Genomic DNA, 23,934 nt, shown 5'->3' with positions numbered 1-23,934 from the left:
AGGCCATTCAGACCCATAAGTGGCCAATTAATGACCAATTAAGGGCCTTATGCTGAATTGCAGGGAGAGGGTGGGGGCATGCTCCATACATCACATGAGGAGGCTACAAGATATATCTCTGGGGACAATCCGGTGAAGGAGCCCTCCTTTGCCCTCTACAATGAATCTCCCCTCCACAACCCTAGTCTGCCAGGTCTGCCTGATTGGCCCCAGCAATCTTTACCCACACACCTAACTTTTGGAGTCTTCTGCACCTTCGCTACTTCAAGACCTGCTGCTGTTCCAGCAGTGGGCAGTGGCCACTGCTACTCGTAGCACCACTGGGACTGAAGAGCTGCCGATCGGCCAGCCAGCAGCTCTTGGAGTGGGGGGGGTGGGGGGTGGAATCTTAATATTTAAAGACATGGGATCCCAGGCAGCTGCCTGATTGACAGTTAAACCAGTGAGGACTCAGGAAAATCACTGTGGCGGAGATGCCTCCAGCTTTCTGACAGTTGATGGGATTGCTACCATAGCTAATAAATTCAGCAGTCTGCTCTTTGTCATCACCAGGATCCAACCTGTTCCAGTGCTAGAAAATGCAGATTGGTGATTCTGGTCTGTTAGACTACTAGTTTATGCCAATGATCTGGATCATTCCAACCGCAATGTGCGATGAGATGTTAAGCAGTAAATTTATAAACTTGCTGACAGCTTGTTTTTCTTTCAGATATACTGACAGGCGTATTTTTATATCAGAGGTGATTCCAGGAAGTCAAGCTGAAGCAGATGAGTGTGTTCATACTGGAGACATTATTGATGGAATTAATGGGATTTGCTTGAGAAATGCTCAGAGAGGAGAGGTAAATGTTGCTAACTTTTGCCTTAGTTTAATTGCTCTGTTTTATCACCTTTGCTCTTGAGTCGGCAGGTATCTTTATGATACCGCCACGTGGTTCAAGTCCGAGTAATGATCAATAATCCAATACACCGTTTAGTAAGATTTAAATCAAAGCACATTTATTATACACAGTAATCATTACTCATGTACAAATTCTACGCCTAAGCTACTGCTACGACTAACAGGCCAATACTTAACTTGGAACTGGCCCACCAGGTCAGGGAAACGAATGGCCTTTCGTTCGGGTTCTGAGCCTACGGGATTCGAAGTTGGTACAGATTGGTAGCTAGGAGCGCCTATCTCGTAGCGAGCGTTGAAGTAAGACTTACTGGATATCAGCGGCGGCTGGACCGGACACTGTCAAGGGTTGGTGCGCATTGCTGAGTGACCCGGTCAAGAAGAACGATTTGAACTTGGGCTTGATTCTTATAGTCCCCAGGGGCTTCCCGCCTTTTGGGGGCGGACCCTGCACCTGGTTCCAAGTGATTGGACTTTGTCCCAATCACTTGGTTCGATTTTCTCCAATGCTGGAGCGGTTCCCTGATCGATGGGTGGTCCTCAGGTGGTCATTCACCTCCCATTGTGTAGACTTCTGCTGGCGCCAATGAGTCTGGTTTGGCTTTATATGTCTAAATGTTGCTCATTGTTCCCGGGGATTGCTCATTAATATGCAGATGGCTGGTGTTTTGTTATGCTGATGGTTGCTGGTATCGATCTTGTCTGGCCTTTCCAGAGGTAAATACACACTTAACCTGCAGCTGCTCGTTTGTGTCCTGTTGGCTGACTTTCCCATCAGCCTTTGCCATTCGCCATTTTAAATCGGGAGTTAGCCATTCTAAATCTGGAGTTAGCCATTTTAACTGGCTACATAAAATACCAGTGTGCTCATTGGCAAAGAATCGGCAGCTCTTGTATAGAGGCTTTGTGTAGAGGCAATTCTCCTTATTCTCTGGTTTCTGACCATTCTGTCAATGGCAGTGTTGCTCCCTATTAACTCTGTCCAGGCCCCTTATAATATTGAACACTTTAATTCGATTTCCTCTCAACTCTCTCTTCTCTAAGGAGAACAGCCCCAACATCGGCAATCTGTTACAACCCCCAAAGGTGCTTGAACCTCCTCCAGCTTGGAATGCGAACTCCCCAGGTGACTGGGGGGCGGAGCTTCCTCCTAATTGGAGAATCCCCTGCAGGGTATAAACCCTGGCCTGGGAGCAGGTGAGGGAAGAGGACCCTCAGGGGGAGCAGAGAGTGAAAGTGCATTGTATTGAGGAGTGTCATGCGAGAGTCCCTTTAAGAAAAATGTGTTTTATCAAATGGCTACAGTGATGTCATTGTGTGGGTGGAGCTGGAATGTGATTCTGCTGTTTACTTTCGTTTTGAGCTGTAAGCTCTTTTTGGCTCTGTGTTTTAGTTTCACTTTCAGTTGGAGAGCTGCATTCAAACCAAGCAGATGTATACTGGTCTCTCTGTATGTTAAAAAAGGTCTCTTGATAATTTAAAAGTGATAACTGTTCTCTGTAGAGAATTTAAACCTCCTGTCTTTGTTAAAAAAGTGTTTTGGCTTATGGATGTTGTTAGAAAAGTTACTAAGCGTTACCGTACTGTATCGTACTGTGTACTGTATCTTTTTGGGGGGTTATCAGTGTTGGTAGTTGGTAAGATGTTTACTATGGGTCTATAACATGTTAACTGGATTCGTAGAATAAACATGGTTTTGTTTTAAAACATCTTTAGACCTCTGTTGCGTCACACCTGTAAAATGGGCCCTTGTGCTCTCCATAACCAAAATCTATTAAAAGTTGTGGGTCAGGTGAACTCCATGATATACTTTAGTGTTCTCTAAACCCTGGCCCATGACAAATTGGGGGCTCCTGGGATAAGTCTATCTTTCGTGATTGGGTTGGCTTAGTGAACTTAAAGGCAGTGAGGTGTGAGCATATTTGTGTTTGCTTTTCAGGTGTGGTATTCCAGTTTAATTAGGGAGTGTGTTGTAGACAATGGCTCTTTCAGAGGCTCTGAAGTTTTTGGGGTGGAGAAGGTCACACGTCGTACCTTATGGACAGAGACTAAAAACAGACTTTTAGATTTGGCAAAAACATTGCAGTTAACATTACCTGACAGAATATGAAAAGATGAGGTACTTACGGTGGTAGCTGAGCATTTTAAATTGCCTGAGATACAGTTGGACTCATTGGAAATGGCAACAATTCAGTTACAAATCAAGCAACTTGAACATGGAAAAGAATTAAAGCAGCTTGAATACGAAATGAGAGAAAATGAGAGAGAAGAAGGGAGTAAAGAAAAAATAGCCCTGGCAGAACAAAAAGAAAGAGAAAGGGAGGTACAGACCATGGAAAAAGAAAAACAGAAATAGAGATAGAGAAGAGAAAGAAAAGGGGAGAGAGGAAAGGGAAAAAGAGAGAGTTTGAACTTCAGAAAATGGCCATGAAACATGACAGCCAGTTAAAATTGGAGTAAGTTTGAAAGGATCAGAGTAATTTTGATAGGTGGATAATGGCTTTGAAACTAGACCAGGCGTATGAAGCTCTCAGAGTAATTATACTTTTGGAGGAGTTTAAAAATTCAATTCCTGATGTAGTGAGAACTCATGTGGAAGAGCAGAGAGTTAAAACTGCGAGGTACACAACAGAAATGGCAGATGATTATGAATTCATTCATAAATCAAAGCTTGGTTTCCGACATTAGTTTCAACCTGTGAGGGATAGAAACTGGGGAAAAGAGAAATACTCGTGGTAGAGGTAAAGGAGATCTGATGGGAGATAATAATGTCCCCTTGTTCAAGAAGGGGAGTAGAGATAACCCTGGTAACTATAGGCCAGTGAGCCTTACTTCTGTTGTGGGAAAAATCTTGGAAAGGTTTATAAGAGATAGGATGTCTAGTCATCTGGAAAGGAATAATTTGATTAGAGATAGTCAACACGGTTTTGTGAAGGGTAGGTCGTGCCTCACGAACCTTATTGAGTTCTTTGAGAAGGTGACCAAACAGGTGGATGAGGGTAAAGCAGTTGATGTGGTGTATATGGATTTCAGTAAAGCGTTTGATAAGGTAGGCTACTGCAGAAAATACGGAGGCATGGGATTCAGGGTGATTTAGCAGTTTGGATCACAAATTGGCGAGCTGGAAGAAGACAAAAGGTGGTGGTTGATGGGAAATGTTCAGACTGGAGTCCAGTTACTAGTGGTGTACCACAAGGATCTGTTTTGGGGCCACTGCTGTTTGTCATTTTTATAAATGACCTGGAGGAGGGCGTCGAAGGATGGGTGAGTAAATTTGCAGATGACACTAAAGTCGGTGGAGTTGTGGACAGTGCGGACAGATGTTACAAGTTACAGAGGGACATAGATAAGCTGCAGCGCTGGGCTGAGAGATGGCAAATGGAGTTTAATGCAGAAAAGTGTGAGGTGATTCATTTTGGAAGGAATAACAGGAAGACAGAGTACTGGGCTAATGGTAAGATGCTTGGCAGTGTGGATGAGCAGAGAGATCTCGGTGTCCATGTACATAGATCCCTGAAAGTTGCCACCCAGGTTGAGAGGGTTGTTAAGAAGGCGTACGGTGTGTTAGCTTTTATTGGTAGAGGGATTGAGTTTAGGAGCCATGAGGTCATGTTGCAGCTATACAACACTCTGGTGCGGCCGTATTTGGAGTATTGCGTGCAATTCTGGTCGCCGCATTATAGGAAGGGTGTGGAAGCATTGGAAAGGGTGCAGAGGAGATTTACCAGAATGTTGCCTGGTATGGAGGGAAAATCTTATGAGGAAAGGCTGAGGGACTTGAGGCTGTTTTCGTTAGAGAGAAGAAGGTTAAGAGGTGACTTAATGGAGGCATACAAGATGATCAGAGGATTGGATAGGGTGGACAGTGAGAGCCTTTTTCCTCGGAGGTTGATGTCTAGCACGAGGGGATATACCTTTAAATTGAGGGGAGATAGATATAAGACAGATGTCAGAGGTAGGTTCTTTACTCAGAGAGTAGTAAGGGCGTGGAATGCCCTGCCTGCAACAGTAGTGGACTCGCCAACAGTAAGGACATTCAAATGGTCATTGGATAGACATATGGACAATAAGGGAATAGTGTAGATGGGCTTTAGAGTGGTTTCATGGCAACATCGAGGGCCGAAGGGCCTGTACTGAGCTGTAATGTTCTATGTAGCCATCTAAAATGGCCACCTGCAAAGGACCATGGGAATTGTGGTCAACTTAGGACATAGACAAGTACACAGCCTCTGTGTATTGTGCAAAGAGGCCAGACCTGACAGAAACTTGCACCTTTTAAAGGTCAATCACCATTTCCCCAGGACAATCGAACTCGAATCAAGGAATGATTCGAGCAGACTATCAAGCAGACTAACCGGCGCCACTTCCCCTTATTTGGAAAGGCATACGTGCCTGGGACAATGACAGCTAGGACCCGCCTAGCCATCGAGGTATCTGCCCCCTAATTGGCCAGGATCAATGAGGGTGATCAAAATCCTATCGATCCATTGGATCTGGAGTTAGGACTGCCCCAAAGGGCGCAAAAACCCAGGGGAATAAGAAGAACTGCAAACCGAGAGATGAACCTCTTTTGGACCGGCCTCTGTGCCGACCGATTGCAGCATATCAACCAACCAAGTTCCAGGACCCACGATCGCTACCTGAAGGACAAACCCAGCCAAGACGAACCTGACGACTTCCAACTGACCCACGTGGACACAGATAAAGGCCTTATCTCCTGCACAGAGCTAGTCGCCCCAAGTTACGTAAAGGTCATCTTAGTCATGAGGTATAGTTTAGAGCATAGCCGCATGCATCTTTGCATATAGATATAAGTCTTGTGTTTATTAATAAACTGTCTTTTGAACTAATATACTGGTTGTGTGGTCATTTGGCCAATATAAGAAACAGCTTGTGGTTCACATAGAAATAAGGAAGTCAACAGTAGTTGGTAAGATGTTTACTGTGGGTTTATAACATGTTAACTGGATTCATAGAATAAACATTGTTATGTTTTTAAAATACTTTAGATCTCTGTTGCATCACACCTGTAAAATGGGCCCTTGTGCTCCCCATAACCAAAATTTAATAAAAGATGTGGGTCAGGTGAACTCCATGATATACTTTGGTGTTCTCTAAACCCTGGCCCATAACAGTAAAATAAACTTAGTTGTCTCCTGTCTATCTGGCTGGGTGTGGAGTCCTCACAACACTAACCATGTAGCTAAAGTTTCTCATCCCCAGACCAATTCTCATGATTCATTTTTCTAATGCCTTCACATCCTTCTTGAAGTGTGTTGTCCATAATTGCAGACAATAGTCCAATTGAGGTCAAATCAATGTTTTATAAAGATTTTGTATTTTGTGCCTTTATTTATATATCCCAGGATTCATATGCCTGGGAAAACAGAGAAAGCTGGGAAAACACAGCCAGCAGAATTCTCCATTGGCAGGATCCTCCAGTCCGCCGGCAGCGCACCCACGCCTTTGGATTTCCCAACAGTGTGGGTGGCCACAATGGAAAACCCCATTGTCCGGCTGCTGGAATGGAGAATCCCATTGTCGGCGGGGGCACACCGCGCTGGAAAACACGACTGGCTGACCGGAGAATCCCACCCATCATCTCTGGCAATACCCATAGGCAGCATCCCTACGGCTCTACTCCTTTGAAAGGCTGTGGGTTAATTCAGGCTTTCAAGACTAAGAATGATGGTAAATATATCAAAGGATGTGGAGCAAAGACTCAGATTACAAATCATCAGTGCTCTAACTGAATGGCAGAATTAGCTTGAGACACTAAATGGCCTCCTGCTGTTCCTAGCTCACTGCTCAGGTTCACTTATGAAGAAGGGTCAATTTTGGAGAGGTACCAGAGGTACTCTGTGGAGCAAAAGAGATGATGACAAAAGAAGGATAAAGAGAGGAACTCTGAGGGAAATTTGGAACGTGACGAGAAAGAATCCAGATTTTCTCACCATAGGCTTTTTCTTCTGTCATTGGCTTCAGGCTCATACTGTTTTACAGAAACTTCGAGGAAAACCATTAAGTTTTCACATGATTCGCTGGAAATGGCACGATGGAACAGTGTATAGACCCATGCTGCCTCATCTGCAACTGATTCAAAAAGAGATTCCCAACTTCCAGCTCCAACATGATCACAAATCAGATGAGGTGATGAAAGAAGATAGTTTGCGGGATGACAGGTAAGAAACTTGACAAATTGTGAACCCCAAACCCTTACCTCTGCCCTTGACCCCTGCCACATTTTAATCTGTGTGGTTGTAAGTTGTGGCACACACACTGTACAGCCTGGCCGGTTAATTCCAACCCCCAACCCCACTGAGACCTGGTTTAATATTGGGTGAACGGTAGCACAGTGGTTAGCACTGTTGCTTCACAGCGCCAGGGACCGGGTTCAATTCCCAGCTTGGGTCGTTATCTGTGTGGAGTCAGCATGTTCTCCCTGTGTCTGCGAGGGTTTCCTCCGCGGATTCCCCCCACAAGTCCCAAAAGACGTGCTTGTTAGGTGAATTGGACATTCTGAATTCTTCCTCAGTGTACCCGAACAGGCGCCAGAGTGTGGCGAATAGGGGATTTTCACAGTAACTTCATTGCAGTGTTAATGTAACCCTACTTGTGACACTAATAAAGATTAATATTACCATCTCACTGGATGTTGCATTCTCCCCATCCACATCCTCCACTTTCCCAGGGTCATCCTGGAAGAAACGGAAAAGCCCATTGTTATAACCTGCCTGAATACTATTGGCTGGAGACTATTGGTTATCCCATAAATATTTTACGTTTATTGAAAACTCAAAAATACAAAAGAGTCAGCAACATGCAAGGAAAACACAAGTCACGAAAAACAGTAATATGCCAAAAGCTTTTACAAGATACAAAAACCACCAGCTTTCAAGCCAGCACACACACACAGCCACCTACTGTGCACCACCCCTGTCCCCAACGGTAGCCCCACATCGGCGGAAAGGATTCCAACGAGCAGCACAACCACTGGAAAGAGAGCGAGAGACAGAGACAGCATACGGCCATTTCTCCTCCTCCTCCTCACCCCAAACCCTCCCCAATGGCAGCCCCCTATCAGTGGAAAGGCACCCAAATGAGCAACACAGACCACTGGAAACGGACACACAGACGTCCTGCCACCCCTCCCCCTCACTAGCACCAACTCACTGCCACCCCTCCCCCTCACTGACCCCTCAACCCCCAATGCACAGAAGTGGGAAGGCCGCAACTGTCAAGCACCCAGCGCTAAGCCCAAAATAACAATACACAATAAAAATATAATAACCATACAATCCCCCAACAATAAAACACAACCAACATCAGTACAAACAGTACACATAGTCAATTGGGCAACCGCCCTTCTGCTCTCACAGTTCCGGCATGTGGTCTCCAGACACCATCCAGTCTAAAACTGCAAAAGCAAGTCCATTCTACTCCACTTTCAGCCCGGAACAGGCGAACCGAAATCCGCTCCTTGCTCCACTTCAAGCCGATAAGCAGAAAGGCAGCCAGTGACAAGTATGAATCCCAGGCGTGGCAATTGCAGACAAATAAATCTCCTCTCTCTCCCCTGCAAGCAACTGGCAACAGCAACAGGCTCTCCTTTCCCTCCATTCAACCGGTCGTAACACCGTTTCCCCTTGTCGTAGTCCAGGCTTCATAGTTCAGAAAAGACAGCACCAGGTCCGGAAGCAGAGTTGTAATGACATGCATATAGTCAGGATAGTAAAGGGTTAATAATTGCATCCATGTGTAAATCAAACATTAGAGGGCGTTACTAATTAACTGTATTTAAGGTAGCCTCTTTAGGAATTCTGGGAGAAGCTTGATAGGTCTGTTCTTTGGTTAATATATCTTATGTGTCACCACACATATATTACTCGACAGATCTTGAAACTGAGCTTCATGCGTGAAGTAAATCGTCTTTTATTCAGTTCGATTCAGATGTCTCTTGATCAGGCCAGTTTGCTTGCAAATACAGAGTTTTTTAAAGTTTGTTTTGTCCAAGCAAATACAGAGTACTGAGTTGAATTCAATACAAATTACAGCTCTTGATAATTTCTTCTAATTGAATACACAATACAGAAATGTCGAAAATAAGCAAAATGGGTGGTTCAAAGCGAAAGTGCAGAAAGTAGCTTCAGAAATTAAGATAATTCCGGAATGAATTGTTCAAAACCGGGACGTACTTTTTCAGGTTATTGTTATCACCAATGTCTTTCCCCTTTATGGCTGTGCTTGGGTTAAAGTAATTACAGTTAATTCAATTTGATTGAGACGTCTGTCCATCAAATTTTAATATGGGGTGATTGAATATGGTCTTTCTCATGAAGCCTTATCCGTTGTCATGAAAACTGTTATCTTGATGTTCCTCATGGGATACAGCAGTTTTTACTGTCATGCTTCAAATGTTGGTTTTTAACAAACCATGTTAAGAAGCCATTTTAAATCTTGGGTAATTTATTCTTTAAACTTGTTATATACTAAAAAGGTAGATTCTATCAAAGCTGAAGAGAGAGCAGAGTGAAAGTTGATTAGAGATATATAGCACGAGGTCAAGTCATAGTGTAGTTAGTAGTTATATAAAATATTGAATAATGTAGTACAGATTCAATATCATTTGTTTGCCATCTATAACTCAGTAGAGTGTGCGAACTTCATTTAATTAGTGGTGTAGTAATAAACTAGTTTGTTTCAACCTTTTGATTGGTATATTCTTTGTCAACACTACATCGGGTCATTCTGGAGGAAAAGACAAAGAACATATTACCAGACGTGGTAATATAACATGGTATCAGATTACTACTGAAGCTGTTTAGATAGAATAGTTAGAATCTAGCTAACAAAAAAACTAGCACGCAACTCAGACTTCGAAGAAAAGACTGCTTACAGACGTGTTACTGCAAAACACCGAAGAATCCCGGACTGATGGAGAAAGTTCAATCTCTACGACAGGTCAGGGTATCTGGTAAACTAGATGTTAACTGACGAGTTTTCAAACAACAGTTTCAGCTATACCTGTCTGCATCTGATTTAAATAATGCAAGTGATAATCGGAAAATAGCATTATTCTTAACGATGGCTGGTCCACAAGCCATAGAACTGTGTAACTCATTTCAATTTGCAACAGAAGAAGATAAAACTAAATATGAAGATGTCATAGAAAAATTTGATCTGCGCTGCAAGACACAAATTATTGAAACATATGAAAGATTTGTCTTTAATGAAAAGGATGCAAAGGGCGGCATGTGGTGCAGTGGTTAGCACTGTGACTGTGATGCTGAGGACCCGGGTTTGAATCCCGGCCCTGGGTCACTGTCCGTGTGGAGTTTGCACATTCTCCTCGTGGCAGGGTTTCACCCACGCAACCCAAAGATGTGCAGGGTAGGTGGATTGGCCATGCTAAATTGCCCCTTAATTGGAAAAAAATAATTGGGTACTCTAAATTTATTTTAAAAAAGAAGAGGAGGCAGAAAATTGGAGAATCGATTGATTGGTTCATAACCAATGTAAAACTCAAAGCTCAAACATGTAATTTCTCCATTTTATCGGATTCTTTGATCAGAGACCAGATTGTCTTTGGAATTGCTCAGGGAACGTTTGCTGAGACAGAAAGATGTCAAGCTTGAAAACACTATTGAAATGTGTTGAATGCATGAATTGTCAGTATTCTGAGATTCGGCAAAAAGAAAAACGCGTAAACGAGCCTCGAGGCAGTATGCGTTGGAGCTGTGGCGCAGTTCAGAAAAATACGCATTTCGGACGGCAGCCATATTGCGCACGCGCATTCCTGACCTGCACATGCACATTTTGCAAAAAGACACAAGACGGAAGACGGCACCGTACGCGTGACGACACAAACATCATGACGTGTGTACGCTGTGGACACCCACCCACACAGAAAATGCCCTGCACTGGGAAAAACAAATGTTGCAAACTCAACCACTTTGCTGTGCAATGCAGAACTTCACTTAAAGCAACACAATATAAATCTGCAAATCTACCTAAGGCACATATGAATGTAAGAAGTGTAGACACAACGGAAGAAGCTTATCAGAATTATCATTTTGCCAATGATCTTGAAGCAGTAATGCTTAGAAGGTTCCTTCTTTGTCGGCATTATTGAAAAGTGTGATGCTACTACAGATATTTTATCTCCTCCTCAAAAAGTACAATCTATTAATACGGAATCCAAAATGTACACACCACTTCAGGTAAATGGTTCTGAAATCATTTTTAAACGTGATACAGGAGCTTCCGCGAACTGAATCAACACAAATGACCTTTTGCAACAAAGGCAACCTTCTAAAATCCAGAAGACAGATTGTCAATTGCGTGATTATAATGGCAACGCAATCACCTCATTGGGATTGTGCTATTTATTGGTGACAAATCACGACACTGCCATATCATTAAGATTTGAGATTGTTGAATCAAACAGATCTTCTCTCTCAGGTGCACAAGCCTGTCAGGATCTTCACCTAATTCAAAGAATTTATAGCACAAGTTCACCTCTTCCACCTGTTCAAGAAGACATTCAAGGAATTCTTGATTGCTTTCCTCACGTCTTTGAAGGCATGGGTACTCTTCCCTTTCAATATAAAATTCAATTGAAGCCAGATGCCAAACAAATGGTACACCCTCCTAGCCCCGCTTCATGAAAGATTAAAGCAAGAACGTATGCAAAAACTTGGCATAATTTCCAAGGTAACAGCACCGACTGACTGTGTCAGTGCAATGGTGTGTGTAAAGAAACCGTCTGGGGAACTAAGAATTTGATGAAGAAATCACCAGCGAGATGGCGAATGCTAAAAAAATTTCAAACTGGATGCCTCCAGAGGATTTAGGCAAATGCAGTTAGATGACGCAAGCAAGAAATTGTGTACGTTTAACATACCATTTGGTCGATATTGGTCCAAAAGAATGCCATTTGGTATTATTTCAGCCTCGGAGATATTTCATCGTGTGGTGCGACCTGACGACGGCAAGATTGTTGCCATACAGAAAATTACAGTCCCAGAGGACAAGAAAGCAGTGTTGAGATTCCTAGGCATTGTGAATTTTCTTTGAAAATTCATTCCGAACCTCTCTTCCAGAACTACAGCTTTGCGACATCTCAAGAAGTCTACTACATTTTTATGGACTGATGCTCATCACACAGAATGGATGGATCTGAAGTCTCAATTGACTATTGCACCTGTTCTTTCATTCTTTAACCCCGACAGAGAAACAAAAATCTCAACCGGATGCAAGTCAAAGTGGAATTGGAGCAGTTCTACAAAGTGATGACAATTCTTTGTGGACACCAGTTGCCAATGCTTCAAGAGCAATGACACTTACTGGACAAAGGTATGCCCAGATAGAAAAGGAATGTTTAGGCTTACTAACTGGAATTCTCAAGTTTCACGATTATGTACATGGCCTCCCTACACTCACGATTGAGACTGATCACCGACCACTTGTTCACATCATTCACAAGGATTTGAATGACATGACTCCTCTATTACAGCGTATTCTTATGAAGTTATGTAGATACGACTTTCGACTTGTCTATACTCCAGGCAAGGATTTGATTTGTTTTAAAAATATTTTTATTCTCCTCCTTTTTCACATTTTCTCCCAAATTTACACCCAACAATAAACAATAATCAATAACGAATGTAATGTCAATCCCCATATCAATAACAAGAACCCATCCTCCCACCAAACCCCCAAACATTAGCCAGCATGTTAACATAAACGAATAACAAAGGAATCAGGAATCACCTATAGTCACCATTAACACACACAGTCCCCCTCCCCTCTAATGTTCGATGTAATCCAATTCTCGAAAGTGCATGATGAATAACGCCCATGAATTGTAGAACCCCTCCATCTTTCCCCTCAGTTCAAATTTGACATTCTCAAGAGTCAAGAATTCCAGCAGGTGCCGCCGCCACGCCAGGGCACAGGGTGGAGAGATTGATCTCCACCCCAACAGGATCCGCCTTTGGGCGATCAACGAGGCGAAAGCTACAACACCTGCCTCTGCACCCGTTTCCAACTCCGGCTGGTCCGACACCACGAATATGGCCTCCAGAGGGAACAGATCCAGTTTCATGTGCACCACTCTCGAGATTACCCGAAAAAAACTCCTTCCAGTAATCCTCCAACTTTGGACAGGACCAAAACAAACAAAGAACAAAGAAATGTACAGCACAGGAACAGGCCCTTCAGCCCTCCAAGCCCATGCTGCCCGACTAAACTACAATCTTCTACACTTCCTGGGTCCGTATCCCTCTATTACCATCCTATTCATGTATTTGTCAAGATGCCCCTTAAATGTCACTATCGTCCCTGCATCCACCACCTCCTCCGGTACCGAGTTCCAGGCACCCACTACCCTCTGCGTAAAAAACTTGCCTCGTACATCTACTCTATACCTTGCCCCTCTCACCTTAAACCTATGCCCCCTAGTAATTGACCCCTCTACCCCGGGGAAAAGCCTCTGACTATCCACTCTGTCTATGCCCCTCATAATTTTGAGACCTCTATCAGGTCGCCCCTCAACCTCCTTCGTTCCAGTGAGAACAAACCGAGTTTATTCAACCGCTCCTCATAGCTAATGCCCTCCATACCAGGCAACATTCTGGTAAATCTCTTCTGCACCCTCTCTAAAGCCTCCACAACCTTCTGGTAGTGTGGCGACCAGAATTGAACACTATATTCCAAGTGTGGCCTAACTAAGGTTCTATACAGCTGCAACATGACTTGCCAATTCTTATACTCAATGCCCCGGCCAATGAAGGCAAGCATGCCGTACGCCTTCTTGACTCCACCTGTGTTGCCCCTTTCAGTGACCTGTGGACCTGTACTCCTAGATCTCTTTGAATTTCAATACTCTTGAGGGTTCTACCATTCACTGTATATTCCCTACCTGCATTAGACCTTCCAAAATGCATTACCTCACATTTGTCTGGATTAAACTCCATCTGCCATCTCTCCGCCCAAGTCTCCAAACAATCTAAATCCTGCTGTATCCTCTGACAGTCTTCATCGCTATCCGCAATTCCACCAACCTTTGTGTCGTCTGCAAACTTACTAATCAGACCAGTTACATTTTCCTCCAAATCATTTATATATACTACAAAGAGCAAAGGTCCCAGCACTGATCCCTGTGGAAAACTACTGGTCACAGCCCTCCAATTAGAAACGCATCCTTCCATTGCTACTCTCTGCCTTCTATGACCTAGCCAGTTCTGTATCCACCTTGCCAGCTCACCCCTGATCCCGTGTAAGACCTTGTCAAAGGCCTTACTAAAGTCCATATAGTCAACATCCACTGCCCTACCTGCATCAATCATCTTAGTGACCTCCTCGAAAAACTCTATCAAGTTAGTGAGACACGACCTCCCCTTCACAAAACCATGCTGCCTCTCACTAATACGTCCATTTGCTTCCAAATGGGAGTAGATCCTGTCTCGAAGAATTCTCTCCAGTAATTTCCCTACCACTGAAGTACCGGCCTGTAGTTCCCTGGATTATCCTTGCTACCCTTCTTAAACAGAGGAACAACATTGGCTATTCTCCAGTCCTCCGGGACATCACCTGAAGACAGTGAGGATCCAAAGATTTCTGTCAAGGCCTCAGCAATTTCCTCTCCAGCCTCCTTCAGTATTCTGGGGTAGATCCCATCAGGCCCTGGGGACTTATCTACCTTAATATTTTTTAAGACACCCAACACCTCGTCTTTTTGGATCTCAATGTGACCCAGGCTATCTACACACCCTTCTCCAGACTCAACATCTACCAATTTCTTCTCTTTGGTGAATACTGATGCAAAGTATTCATTTAGTACCTCGCCCATTTCCTCTGGCTCCACACATAGATTCCCTTGCCTATCCTTCAGTGGGCCAACCCTTTCCCTGGCTACCCTCTTGCTTTTTATGTACGTGTAAAAAGCCTTGGGATTTTCCTTAACCCTATTTGCCAATGACTTTTCGTGACCCCTTCTAGCCCTCCTGACTCCTTGCTTAAGTTCCTTCCTACTTTCCTTATATTCCACACAGGCTTCGTCTGTTCCCAGCCTTTTAGCCCTGACAAATGCCTCCTTTTTCTTTTTGACGAGACCTACAATATCTCTCGATATCCAAGGTTCCCGAAAATTGCCGTATTTATCCTTCTTCCTCACAGGAACATGCCGGTCCTGAATTCCTTTCAACTGACACTTGAAAGCCTCCCACATGTCAGATGTTGATTTGTCCTCAAACATCCGCCCCCAATCTATGTTCTTCAGTTCCCGCCTAATATTGTTATAATTAGCCTTCCCCCAATTTAGCACATTCATCCTAGGACCACTCTTATCCTTGTCCACCAGCACTTTAAAACTTACTGAATTGTGGTCACTGTTCCCGAAATGCTCCCCTACTGAAACATCTACCACCTGGCCGGGCTCATTCCCCAATACCAGGTCCAGTACCGCCCCTTCCCTAATTGGACTGTCTACATATTGTTTTAAGAAGCCCTCCTGGATGCTCCTTACAAACTCCGCCCCGTCTAAGCCCCTGGCACTAAGTGAGTCCCAGTCAATATTGGGGAAGTTGAAGTCTCCCATCATCACAACCCTGTTGTTTTTACTCTTTTCCAAAATCTGTCTACCTATCTGCTCCTCTATCTCCCGCTGGCTGTTGGGAGGCCTGTAGTAAACCCCCAACATTGTGACTGCACCCTTCTTATTCCTGATCTCTACCCATATAGCCTCACTGCCCTCTGAGGTGTCCTCCCGCAGTACAGCTGTGATATTCTCCCTAACCAGTAGCGCAACTCCGCCACCCCTTTTACATCCCCCTCTATCCTGCCTGAAACATCTAAATCCTGGAACGTTTAGCTGCCAATCCTGCCCTTCCCTCAACCTTGTCTCTGTCATGGCAACAACATCATAGTTCCAAGTACTAATCCAAGCTCTAAGTTCATCTGCCTTACCCGTAATACTTCTTGCATTAAAACATATGCACTTCAGGCCACCAGACCTGCTGTGTTCAGCAACTTCTCTCTGTCTGCTCTGCCTCAGAGCCCCACTGTCCCTATTCCCTAGTTCTCCCTCAATGCTCTCACCTTCTGACCTATTGCTCCCGTGCCCACCCCCCTGCCATACTAGTTTAAACCCTCCCTGTGACAATAGCAAACCTCGCGGCCAGGATATTTATGCCTCTCCAGTTTAGATGCAACCCGTCCTTCTTGTATGGGTCACACCTGCCCCGGAAGAGCTCCCAGTGGTCCAGATAACGGAAACCCTCCCTCCCTCCTACACCAGCTGTTTAGCCACGTGTTTAGCTGCTCTATCTTCCTATTTCTAGCCTCACTGGCACGTGGCACAGGGAGTAATCCCGAGATTACAACCCTAGAGGTCCTGTCTTTTAACTTTCTGCCTAGCTCCCTGAACTCCTGCTGCAGGACCTCATGCCCCTTCCTGCCTATGTCATTAGTACCAATATGTACAACGACCTCTGCCTGTTTGCCCTCCTCCTTCAGGATGCCCTCTACCCATTCGGAGACATCCTGGACCCTGGCACCAGGGAGGCAACATACCATCCTGGAGTCTCTTTCACGTCCACAGAAGCGCCTATCTGTGCCCCTGACTACTACAGAGTCCCCTATTACTATTGCTCTTCTGCGCTTTGACCCTCCCTTCTGAACATCAGAGCCAGCCATGGTGCCACTGCTCCGGCTGCTGCTGTTTTCCCCTGATGGGCTATCCCCCCCGACAGTATCCAAAGGGGTATACCTGTTCGAGAGGGGGACAACCACAGGGGATTCCTGCACTGACTGCCTGCCCTTTCTGGTGGTCACCCATTTCTCTGCCTGCACCTTGGGTGTGACCACATTTATATAACTGCGATCTATGATGCTTTCCGCCACCTGCATGCTCCTAAGTGCATCCAATTGCTGCTCCAACCGAACCATGCGGTCTGTGAGGAGCTCCAGTTGGGTGCGCTTTCTGCAGATGAAGCCATCCGGGACGCTGGAAGCCTTCCGGACGTGCCACATCTCACAGTCAGAGCACTGCACCCCTCTAACTGACATTGCATCAATTAATTAAAATTAAAAGTTTTTAAAAACATTTTATATATTTTTTTTATTTTTTTAAAGTTACTGTTAACTATCTGTTTCCTAGCACTAGATTTCTAATATAAATGCGAAAACTAAATATAGTACTCTCCGATCTCTGGCTTAGATCCCCCTCTAAATTATAATTAAGTAATTATGTTTAATTAGTTACCAATGCTTAATTTTTTTAATTTGGTGTTGATTCCCAACCAGCCACTCAGGTCACAGCTTTTCTGTGATGTCACTTCAGTTTCCCCCCGACACACACAATTTGAAAAAGGTATAAAAGTAAAAATGAGTAAAAATCACTTACTTACCTTCTTACCTTCTGAGTGTCTTAGATGTTCTCAGGTTCTCTCCCTGACAGAGACTGCTCCTCCTCCTCCGAACGGCTCCCGAAACTAGGCCGCGATCTTTTAAAATCTCCGCTCTGACTCGCAGCTCATATGAAAGTGCTCGTCGATTCCATCGAACAATTGCATCTTCATTCGTATGAATGATATATGACCGTGGTGCTGCTTGACAAGTTACTTTAGCAATAGCAGACCATCCTCCATCAGGAATGCGAATCCGCAACGTTCACACTATATACCACTTTCAGCTGTATCGGTCCCAACCTCGCTCACGAGATGGAGGCATTCACCCTTCGGAGCACATCACACCAGAACCCCCCCCCCTCCATAACCTCTCCCAACTCTTCCTCTCACTTTGCCTTGATCCCTTCCAGCGGTGTCTTCTCCTCTTCCAAAAGCCCAGGAAACTGCCGACACTACCCCCTTCTCCCCCTGTCGTCAGCACCCCCTCCAGCAATGTGGAAGCCGACTCTACCGGGAAGCTCTGTATCTCCTTTCTGGCAAAGTGCATTCAAGGATTTGATAATTTCTGATGTGTTAACTCGTTATGTCAATTCAGAAGAACGACCACCAAAGTTTATTCAGCATATAGAAGCTCAAGTGCAGCTTCGAGCTGAAACCTTACCTGCCTCAGACCACAAATTGAAACTCATCCATGATGAGACCACCAAAGATCCGATGTTACAACGTGTCATAGACCATATAAACAATGGTTGGCCTAAAGGACACTGTTCCAAATACAGAAACATACAAGCTGAACTCACGGTTGTTGATGGATTTTTACTCTGTCTCGATCCCTTAGTGATTCCTATGTCACTTAGACCCATGATTCTACGACAGATACATGAAGGTCATCTAGGCACAGAGAAATGCTAAAGAGGAGCGAGACAGGCAGCATATTGGCCAGGCATCAGCAAGGACATCACATATTATTCTTGAGTGTGAAACATGCTCAATGCAAAGAAAAACTTCATGGTCAAAAGTAGGAATTGACTTGTTTCATTGCTATGGTCGTGATTACATATTAATCATTGACTATTTTTCAAATGATCCTGAAATCATCAAGTTGTCTGACAACTTTTAAATCCATGATCAAGGCTACAAGATATTTTTTGCTCGACATGGAATACCATGCACAGTCATGACAAATAATGGACCGTGTTTTGATAGTTATGAATGGACAGAATTTGCCAAAGCATATAATTTTGCTCCTGTAACTTCAAGTCCTCACTATCCACAATCAAATGGAAAAGTTATAAAGGGGTTCATATAGTGAAGCAACTTTTAGATAAATCCTTTGATCCCATACTGACATGAACCTAGCTTTACTCAACTACAGAACTCCTCTTGCAACGGTTTATCTCATGCTCAACTATTGATGAACAGAGAATTAAGAACAACTCTTCCATGCATCAGACTTCCAGATCCAGATCATCAGCCAGTCATAACAAAGATGCAACGTCAACAAAGCATTCAAGAGAAATACTACAATCAACATGCGACAACACTGAAACCACTGAATCCAGGTGATCAAGTCAGGATTCGCATTCCTGATGGAGGATGGTCTGCTATTGCTAAAGTAACTTGTCAAGCAGCACCACGGTCATATATCATTCATACGAATGAAGATTCAATTGTTCGATGAAATCGACGAGCACTTTTGAAAATTCAATCATCTAACAAAATATATTCCTGATCTTCAAATGCATGAAAGCCTCTTTCATAACACTTTGACATCTTCCAAGTTAATAGAAGACTCACAGAAATCGTTCAAAACTTCTGACACTCCTCTTCTTGGTTTGAGAAGATCATCCAGAATTAGAAGGAAGTCGGACAGACTCAGTTTGTGAATCATCACTGTTGGACTGTATGATTATTATTTTTACCTCACCTGTTAATCTCATATACATATCATGTATTATGTATCAATATTATACATTTTTTCCTTCTAATAATAGAAAAGAAATGTCTAAAAAAAGGGAGTGATGTAATGATTTGTACATAGTCAGGAGAGTAAAGGGTTAATAATTGCATTTATATGTAAATCAAACACTAGAGAGCATTAGTAATTCACTGTATTTAAGACAGTCTCTCTTGGAATTCTGGGAGAAGCTGAAGAGAACATGGAGAGAGCAGAGTGAAAGTTGATTCGAGATATATAGCACGGGGTCAAGTCATAGTGTTATATAGAATATTGAATATTGTAGTACAGATTCAATATCATTTGTTTATCATCTATAACTTAGAGTGTGCAAACTTCATGAAATTAGTAGTGTAATAATAAATTAGTTTGTTTCAATCTTTTGATTGGTATATTCTTTGTCAACACTACATCGGGTCATTCTGGAGGAAAATACAAAGAATATAACAAGGGTTACAGACAGAGGCAGCAGGAGCTCAGAGACAGATTCCCCTCCTGCACCTCAGAGCATGAGCTACTCAGGTGGACTGTGAGCTCCCCCAATGAGGGGGGCGGGGATATCATTAGCAGTTTCACCTGTATAAATAGAGCTGCCCAGTGTGGTACCAGCTAGAGTAGGAAGCAGTGGTGAACTACTGCTGCTGTGTATATATTATTGTAAATAAAGTTATTTTCTTTTTGACTCTACAAAGTCACACTGGATTCTTCGTGGCCCTCACAAAACCTATCTCCTTAGCTTAGCAGCAGATCTCCCCATTTTTACCCCCAATATCTTGGGCGCAAATCTCCCATCGGGAGACTAAGTCCCGCCGCCGGAGTGAAAACCGGAGTATTTCACTCCGGCGTCGGAGGCCGCTCCCAGCCCCCTATTCAACCATGAGCGGTTGCTGTCCTCCCCGCAAGATGTCAGATGGATCTTGCGAGGCGGCGGAGGAAAGGAGGTCCTCCTTCAGAGAGGCTGGCCCGCCGATCGGTGGGCACCGATCACGGGCCAGACCCCTTTTGAGGCCCCCCCCCCCAAACCCGGTGCAGGAACCCCACCCCCCCACAGGCTGCCCCCCCAGCGCTGTTCTCGCCGGCAGCGACCAGGTGTGGACAGTGCCAGAGGGAGCTTGTCGTGTTGGGCAGGCCGCTCGGCCCATCCGGGCCGGAGAATCGCCGCTCGCCGGTTACAAACGACGAGCGGCGATTGTCCCAGCGGCCAGCCGTGATTCTTGCCACGCCGGTTGGGGGGGGGGGGGAGAATCGCGTGCGAGTGTCGGGGCGGCGTGGCGGGACTCGGGCAGCGCCCCCGCGATTCTCTCACCCGGCGTGGGGGGGGGGAGAATTCCGCCCCAAATGTGGGGATTTATGTGTTTCCGCTCAAAGATTGAGATCATCCACTTAGCTGTCTCAACCACATGTTTTGTGGCTAAAGATTGCAATTGAATAGGATGTCCTCAAAATAATTAGGATGAGCGCTAGCCTAGGTTTAACTGTAAAACAACTATATTTTGGAAAAAAAGCACAGTTTTGCCTCTGTTAGTTTGATTTTTGTCTTATTATTTTTGCGGCTGAATAATGGATGCACAGAGAGATTTTAGTAATCATCTTTTACAGAAACAGTGTTTTAATTATTGACATAACTGATCACAATTAACTGCAGAAGTTTTGAGGATTTTTTTTCCCTGCAGATTGCTGTATTCAGTCCGATACTTGGGCAAGATGAACATCGGGATGGTAAGCACAGTTAGCAATAAGTTATCCAGACTTCACACTGGAAACATTATGGTCATGCTGCTGAGCAAAGGACAGAGGATGTACCCTTGAACTTCCTTTTGTTCATTTTCTTTGATCCACAAATTTTGAGAGCTTTCACCTTGGATTTTATGAACCAAATAAATTGGGATTGTCTTTTCACAGATCACAGCTGCATCATTACGGTGCATCCTAAATCTTGTCCTTCTTTCTGCCAGTGGCATCAATAGCTGATGTAGGTTACAGGGAGAAGAGCAGCAGACAAAATTCAGTGTTTACCCAGAATATTTCACAAAATGTAGCTTGATGCAACTCATAGTCTGTATGGAATTGGTTAACAGTGCCATAATGCCCATTAAGTGCTGAATGGGTTAATATTATAATCCATATATCACCTATTGCCAGGACTCACTTTCCTTTGTGTATCATGTGTTTAGTCTGCATTATTTTAGTGTTTTGTTTTTACATGGTGATGGTACATGCACAGGCAGAAAATTAACGTAAAGCATTAAGCTATTTGCTAAAATAGGACATACAGGAAATTAAGCCCATATGGCCTTACTTCTGTGCATATTACTGTACATTAACTACTGCTGGAGTTAACGGTGTAATCTACTTGCAGTACAGTACAAGTGTTAAGTGTATTTCTTACTGTAAAGTGTGGTAGTTTGTCTGAGCTCTAACAGTATCAGTTTAACTTCACAGTTATTACTGAAAACTGTGAGAGTGCTCCATGGGTTTGGCCTTCATTGTTTATGTATCAAAGACCTTGAGGGGTGTGGGGCAGAAATAACTGAATGTAATTTGTTCTTGCAGTATGGTGGAAAGGAAGTGCTGGATGAGGGCATCGAAAAGGTCCTGCATCAAAATCTGTCTCCCCAGGTAAAATTACACAAAGATTAATGTTTCCATGATACAAAATATGGGGCTCGTGTCACATTCTTCCTCTATCAGACCCAACTGTAATAAGTTGAATTTATATAGCATCTTCAGCATAGCAGATTAGAAGGACAAAGCAGATCTGCATTTGTAGTCATGAAAGAGGTGAGAGGTTGTCACCTGACCTCTGAATGCTTCTTCACTATCAATAAGGCTAAAATTAAAAGCATGATAGAAAACTTTCCGAGGTGATCCAACTGCAACCGTACTCAAGAGATTAGGCACCATCACAGACTGAACAGTCTTCATAAAGTCAGTCATTGGAATACAATCACTGATCTCTATTAATTGGATCCCAAGCCAGATGGTGAAGCATGAAACTAGACACAAATATTTTTCTTGATCGTTGGTTTATTTACAGAATGCAGCAGTACATATGTCTGCCTCCTACCTACTAAAGCAGTGTCCCAGAATTCTTTCTTGGTAAATGCTCTAAGTACTTTAACAACACACTTCACCTGTGTATCTTAACAATATAATTAATATACCATTAAAAATCTGAATATATATCAATGTCCTTTGATCACTGCTTGGTCAATAGCCTCAATTTATTTCTCAAATATCACATTGGGAACATTCTCAGCATAACATTGCAACAACATTGCCTCCCCGAACAGGCGCCGGAATATGGCGACTCGGGGCTTTTCACAGTAACTTCATTGAAGCCTACTTGTGACAATAAGCGATTATTATTATTATTATTATTATTATTATTATTATTATTATTCAAGTCTGCATCATCTTTTCAGGGCAACAAGTGATGGGCAATGAATGATGGGCCATAGGTTTTTAGAAAACAGACCATAAGACGTAGGAGCAGAAGTAGGCCATTTGGCCCATCCAGTCTGTTCCGCCACTCAGTGAGATCATGACAGATCTGATATGATAATCCTCAACTCCACTTTTCTACCTTACTCCATAACCTTTGATTCCCTTACTGATTAATAATCTGTCTATTTCAGCCTTGAACATACTTAATGATCCAGCCTCTACAACTTTCTGCAGTAAAGAATTCTACAGATTCACAACCCTCTGAGAGAAGAAATTCCTCTGCATTTCTGTTTTAAATGTTTCTCTGAGATTATGCCCGCTGGTCCTAGACTCTCCCACAAGAGGAAACAACCTCTCAGCATCTAGCCTGTCAAGCCCCCAGAGAACTCTGTATGTCTCAGTAAGGTCAATTCTCATTCGTCTAAATTCCAATGAGTACAGATCCAACCTACTTCAGCTCTTCACATATGAAAATCCCTCCATACCTGGGATCAACCTAGTGAACCTTCTCTGGACTGCCACCAATGCCAGTATATCTTTCATTGGTAAGGGAACCAAAACTGTTCACAGTATTCCAGGTGTGGTCTGAAGGTTTCGGAATTTGGGATTCCTCCATTTTGAATTATTAATCAGAATAGAACAGACTGTTAATTCAGCTGAACTCTATCTTGGACAAGCAAGATAGCAAACCAGACATTACCAAGACTGCCCCCCTTATCTGCTGTGGTCACTCCCAGGAATTATTCATGGCTTTCTAACAGAAACTTCATTAACTTCTGCCTCAGCAACATTTGCCCTTTTAATCAGGGCACTATCACTATCAATATAACTCGGGGGCTATGGGCAGGGAGACACCGCTTAGAATAAACAGAGTTTGTAAGGTTTGCATGAGACGTGTTATCTCAATTGCCATGCTGAATTAGGCCTTCATTGAAACCAAAATACTACTTGAAGTAACCACTGAGACCAGGCTAATGAATGATCAACAAGTATCACCAGAGTGTCAGTTCATCAAGTGATGGGACTGATTCAGCATTTTTTATCAGCGTGAGTAATAATTAGTGAAACTCTGGCACTGGGAAGCAGGCGACAGATATATAAGGAATGGGCTATCTTTCAACTCTGTATGAGACCTTGTAACAGTGCATGACTGATTTTGCAATGATACAAGTTTTTAGCTTATGAGTATTATTCAACTATTATTAACTGACAATATATATCTA

The 23,934-nt window shown here is 43.6% G+C and overlaps 1 protein-coding gene across 1 annotated transcript in view; it reads left to right on the top strand.

Moving 5' to 3' along the window:
• The window catches only part of LOC140395331 (uncharacterized), a 215,191-nt gene that overhangs the window by 156,298 nt on the left and 34,959 nt on the right, over positions 1–23,934 (top strand). The window contains exons 10-13 of the mRNA XM_072482966.1: positions 710–842; positions 6,884–7,080; positions 20,938–20,983; positions 21,818–21,883. Coding sequence (XP_072339067.1) covers positions 710–842; positions 6,884–7,080; positions 20,938–20,983; positions 21,818–21,883 — 442 coding nt within the window. The remainder of the gene's footprint in view (positions 1–709; positions 843–6,883; positions 7,081–20,937; positions 20,984–21,817; positions 21,884–23,934) is intronic.

The sequence above is a fragment of the Scyliorhinus torazame genome, chromosome 18, assembly GCF_047496885.1.
Source record: "Scyliorhinus torazame isolate Kashiwa2021f chromosome 18, sScyTor2.1, whole genome shotgun sequence".
NCBI classification, from domain to species: Eukaryota; Metazoa; Chordata; class Chondrichthyes; order Carcharhiniformes; family Scyliorhinidae; genus Scyliorhinus; species Scyliorhinus torazame.
The sequence above is the reverse complement of the archived record's forward strand: the minus strand, read 5'-3'. Positions and strand labels throughout refer to the sequence as shown.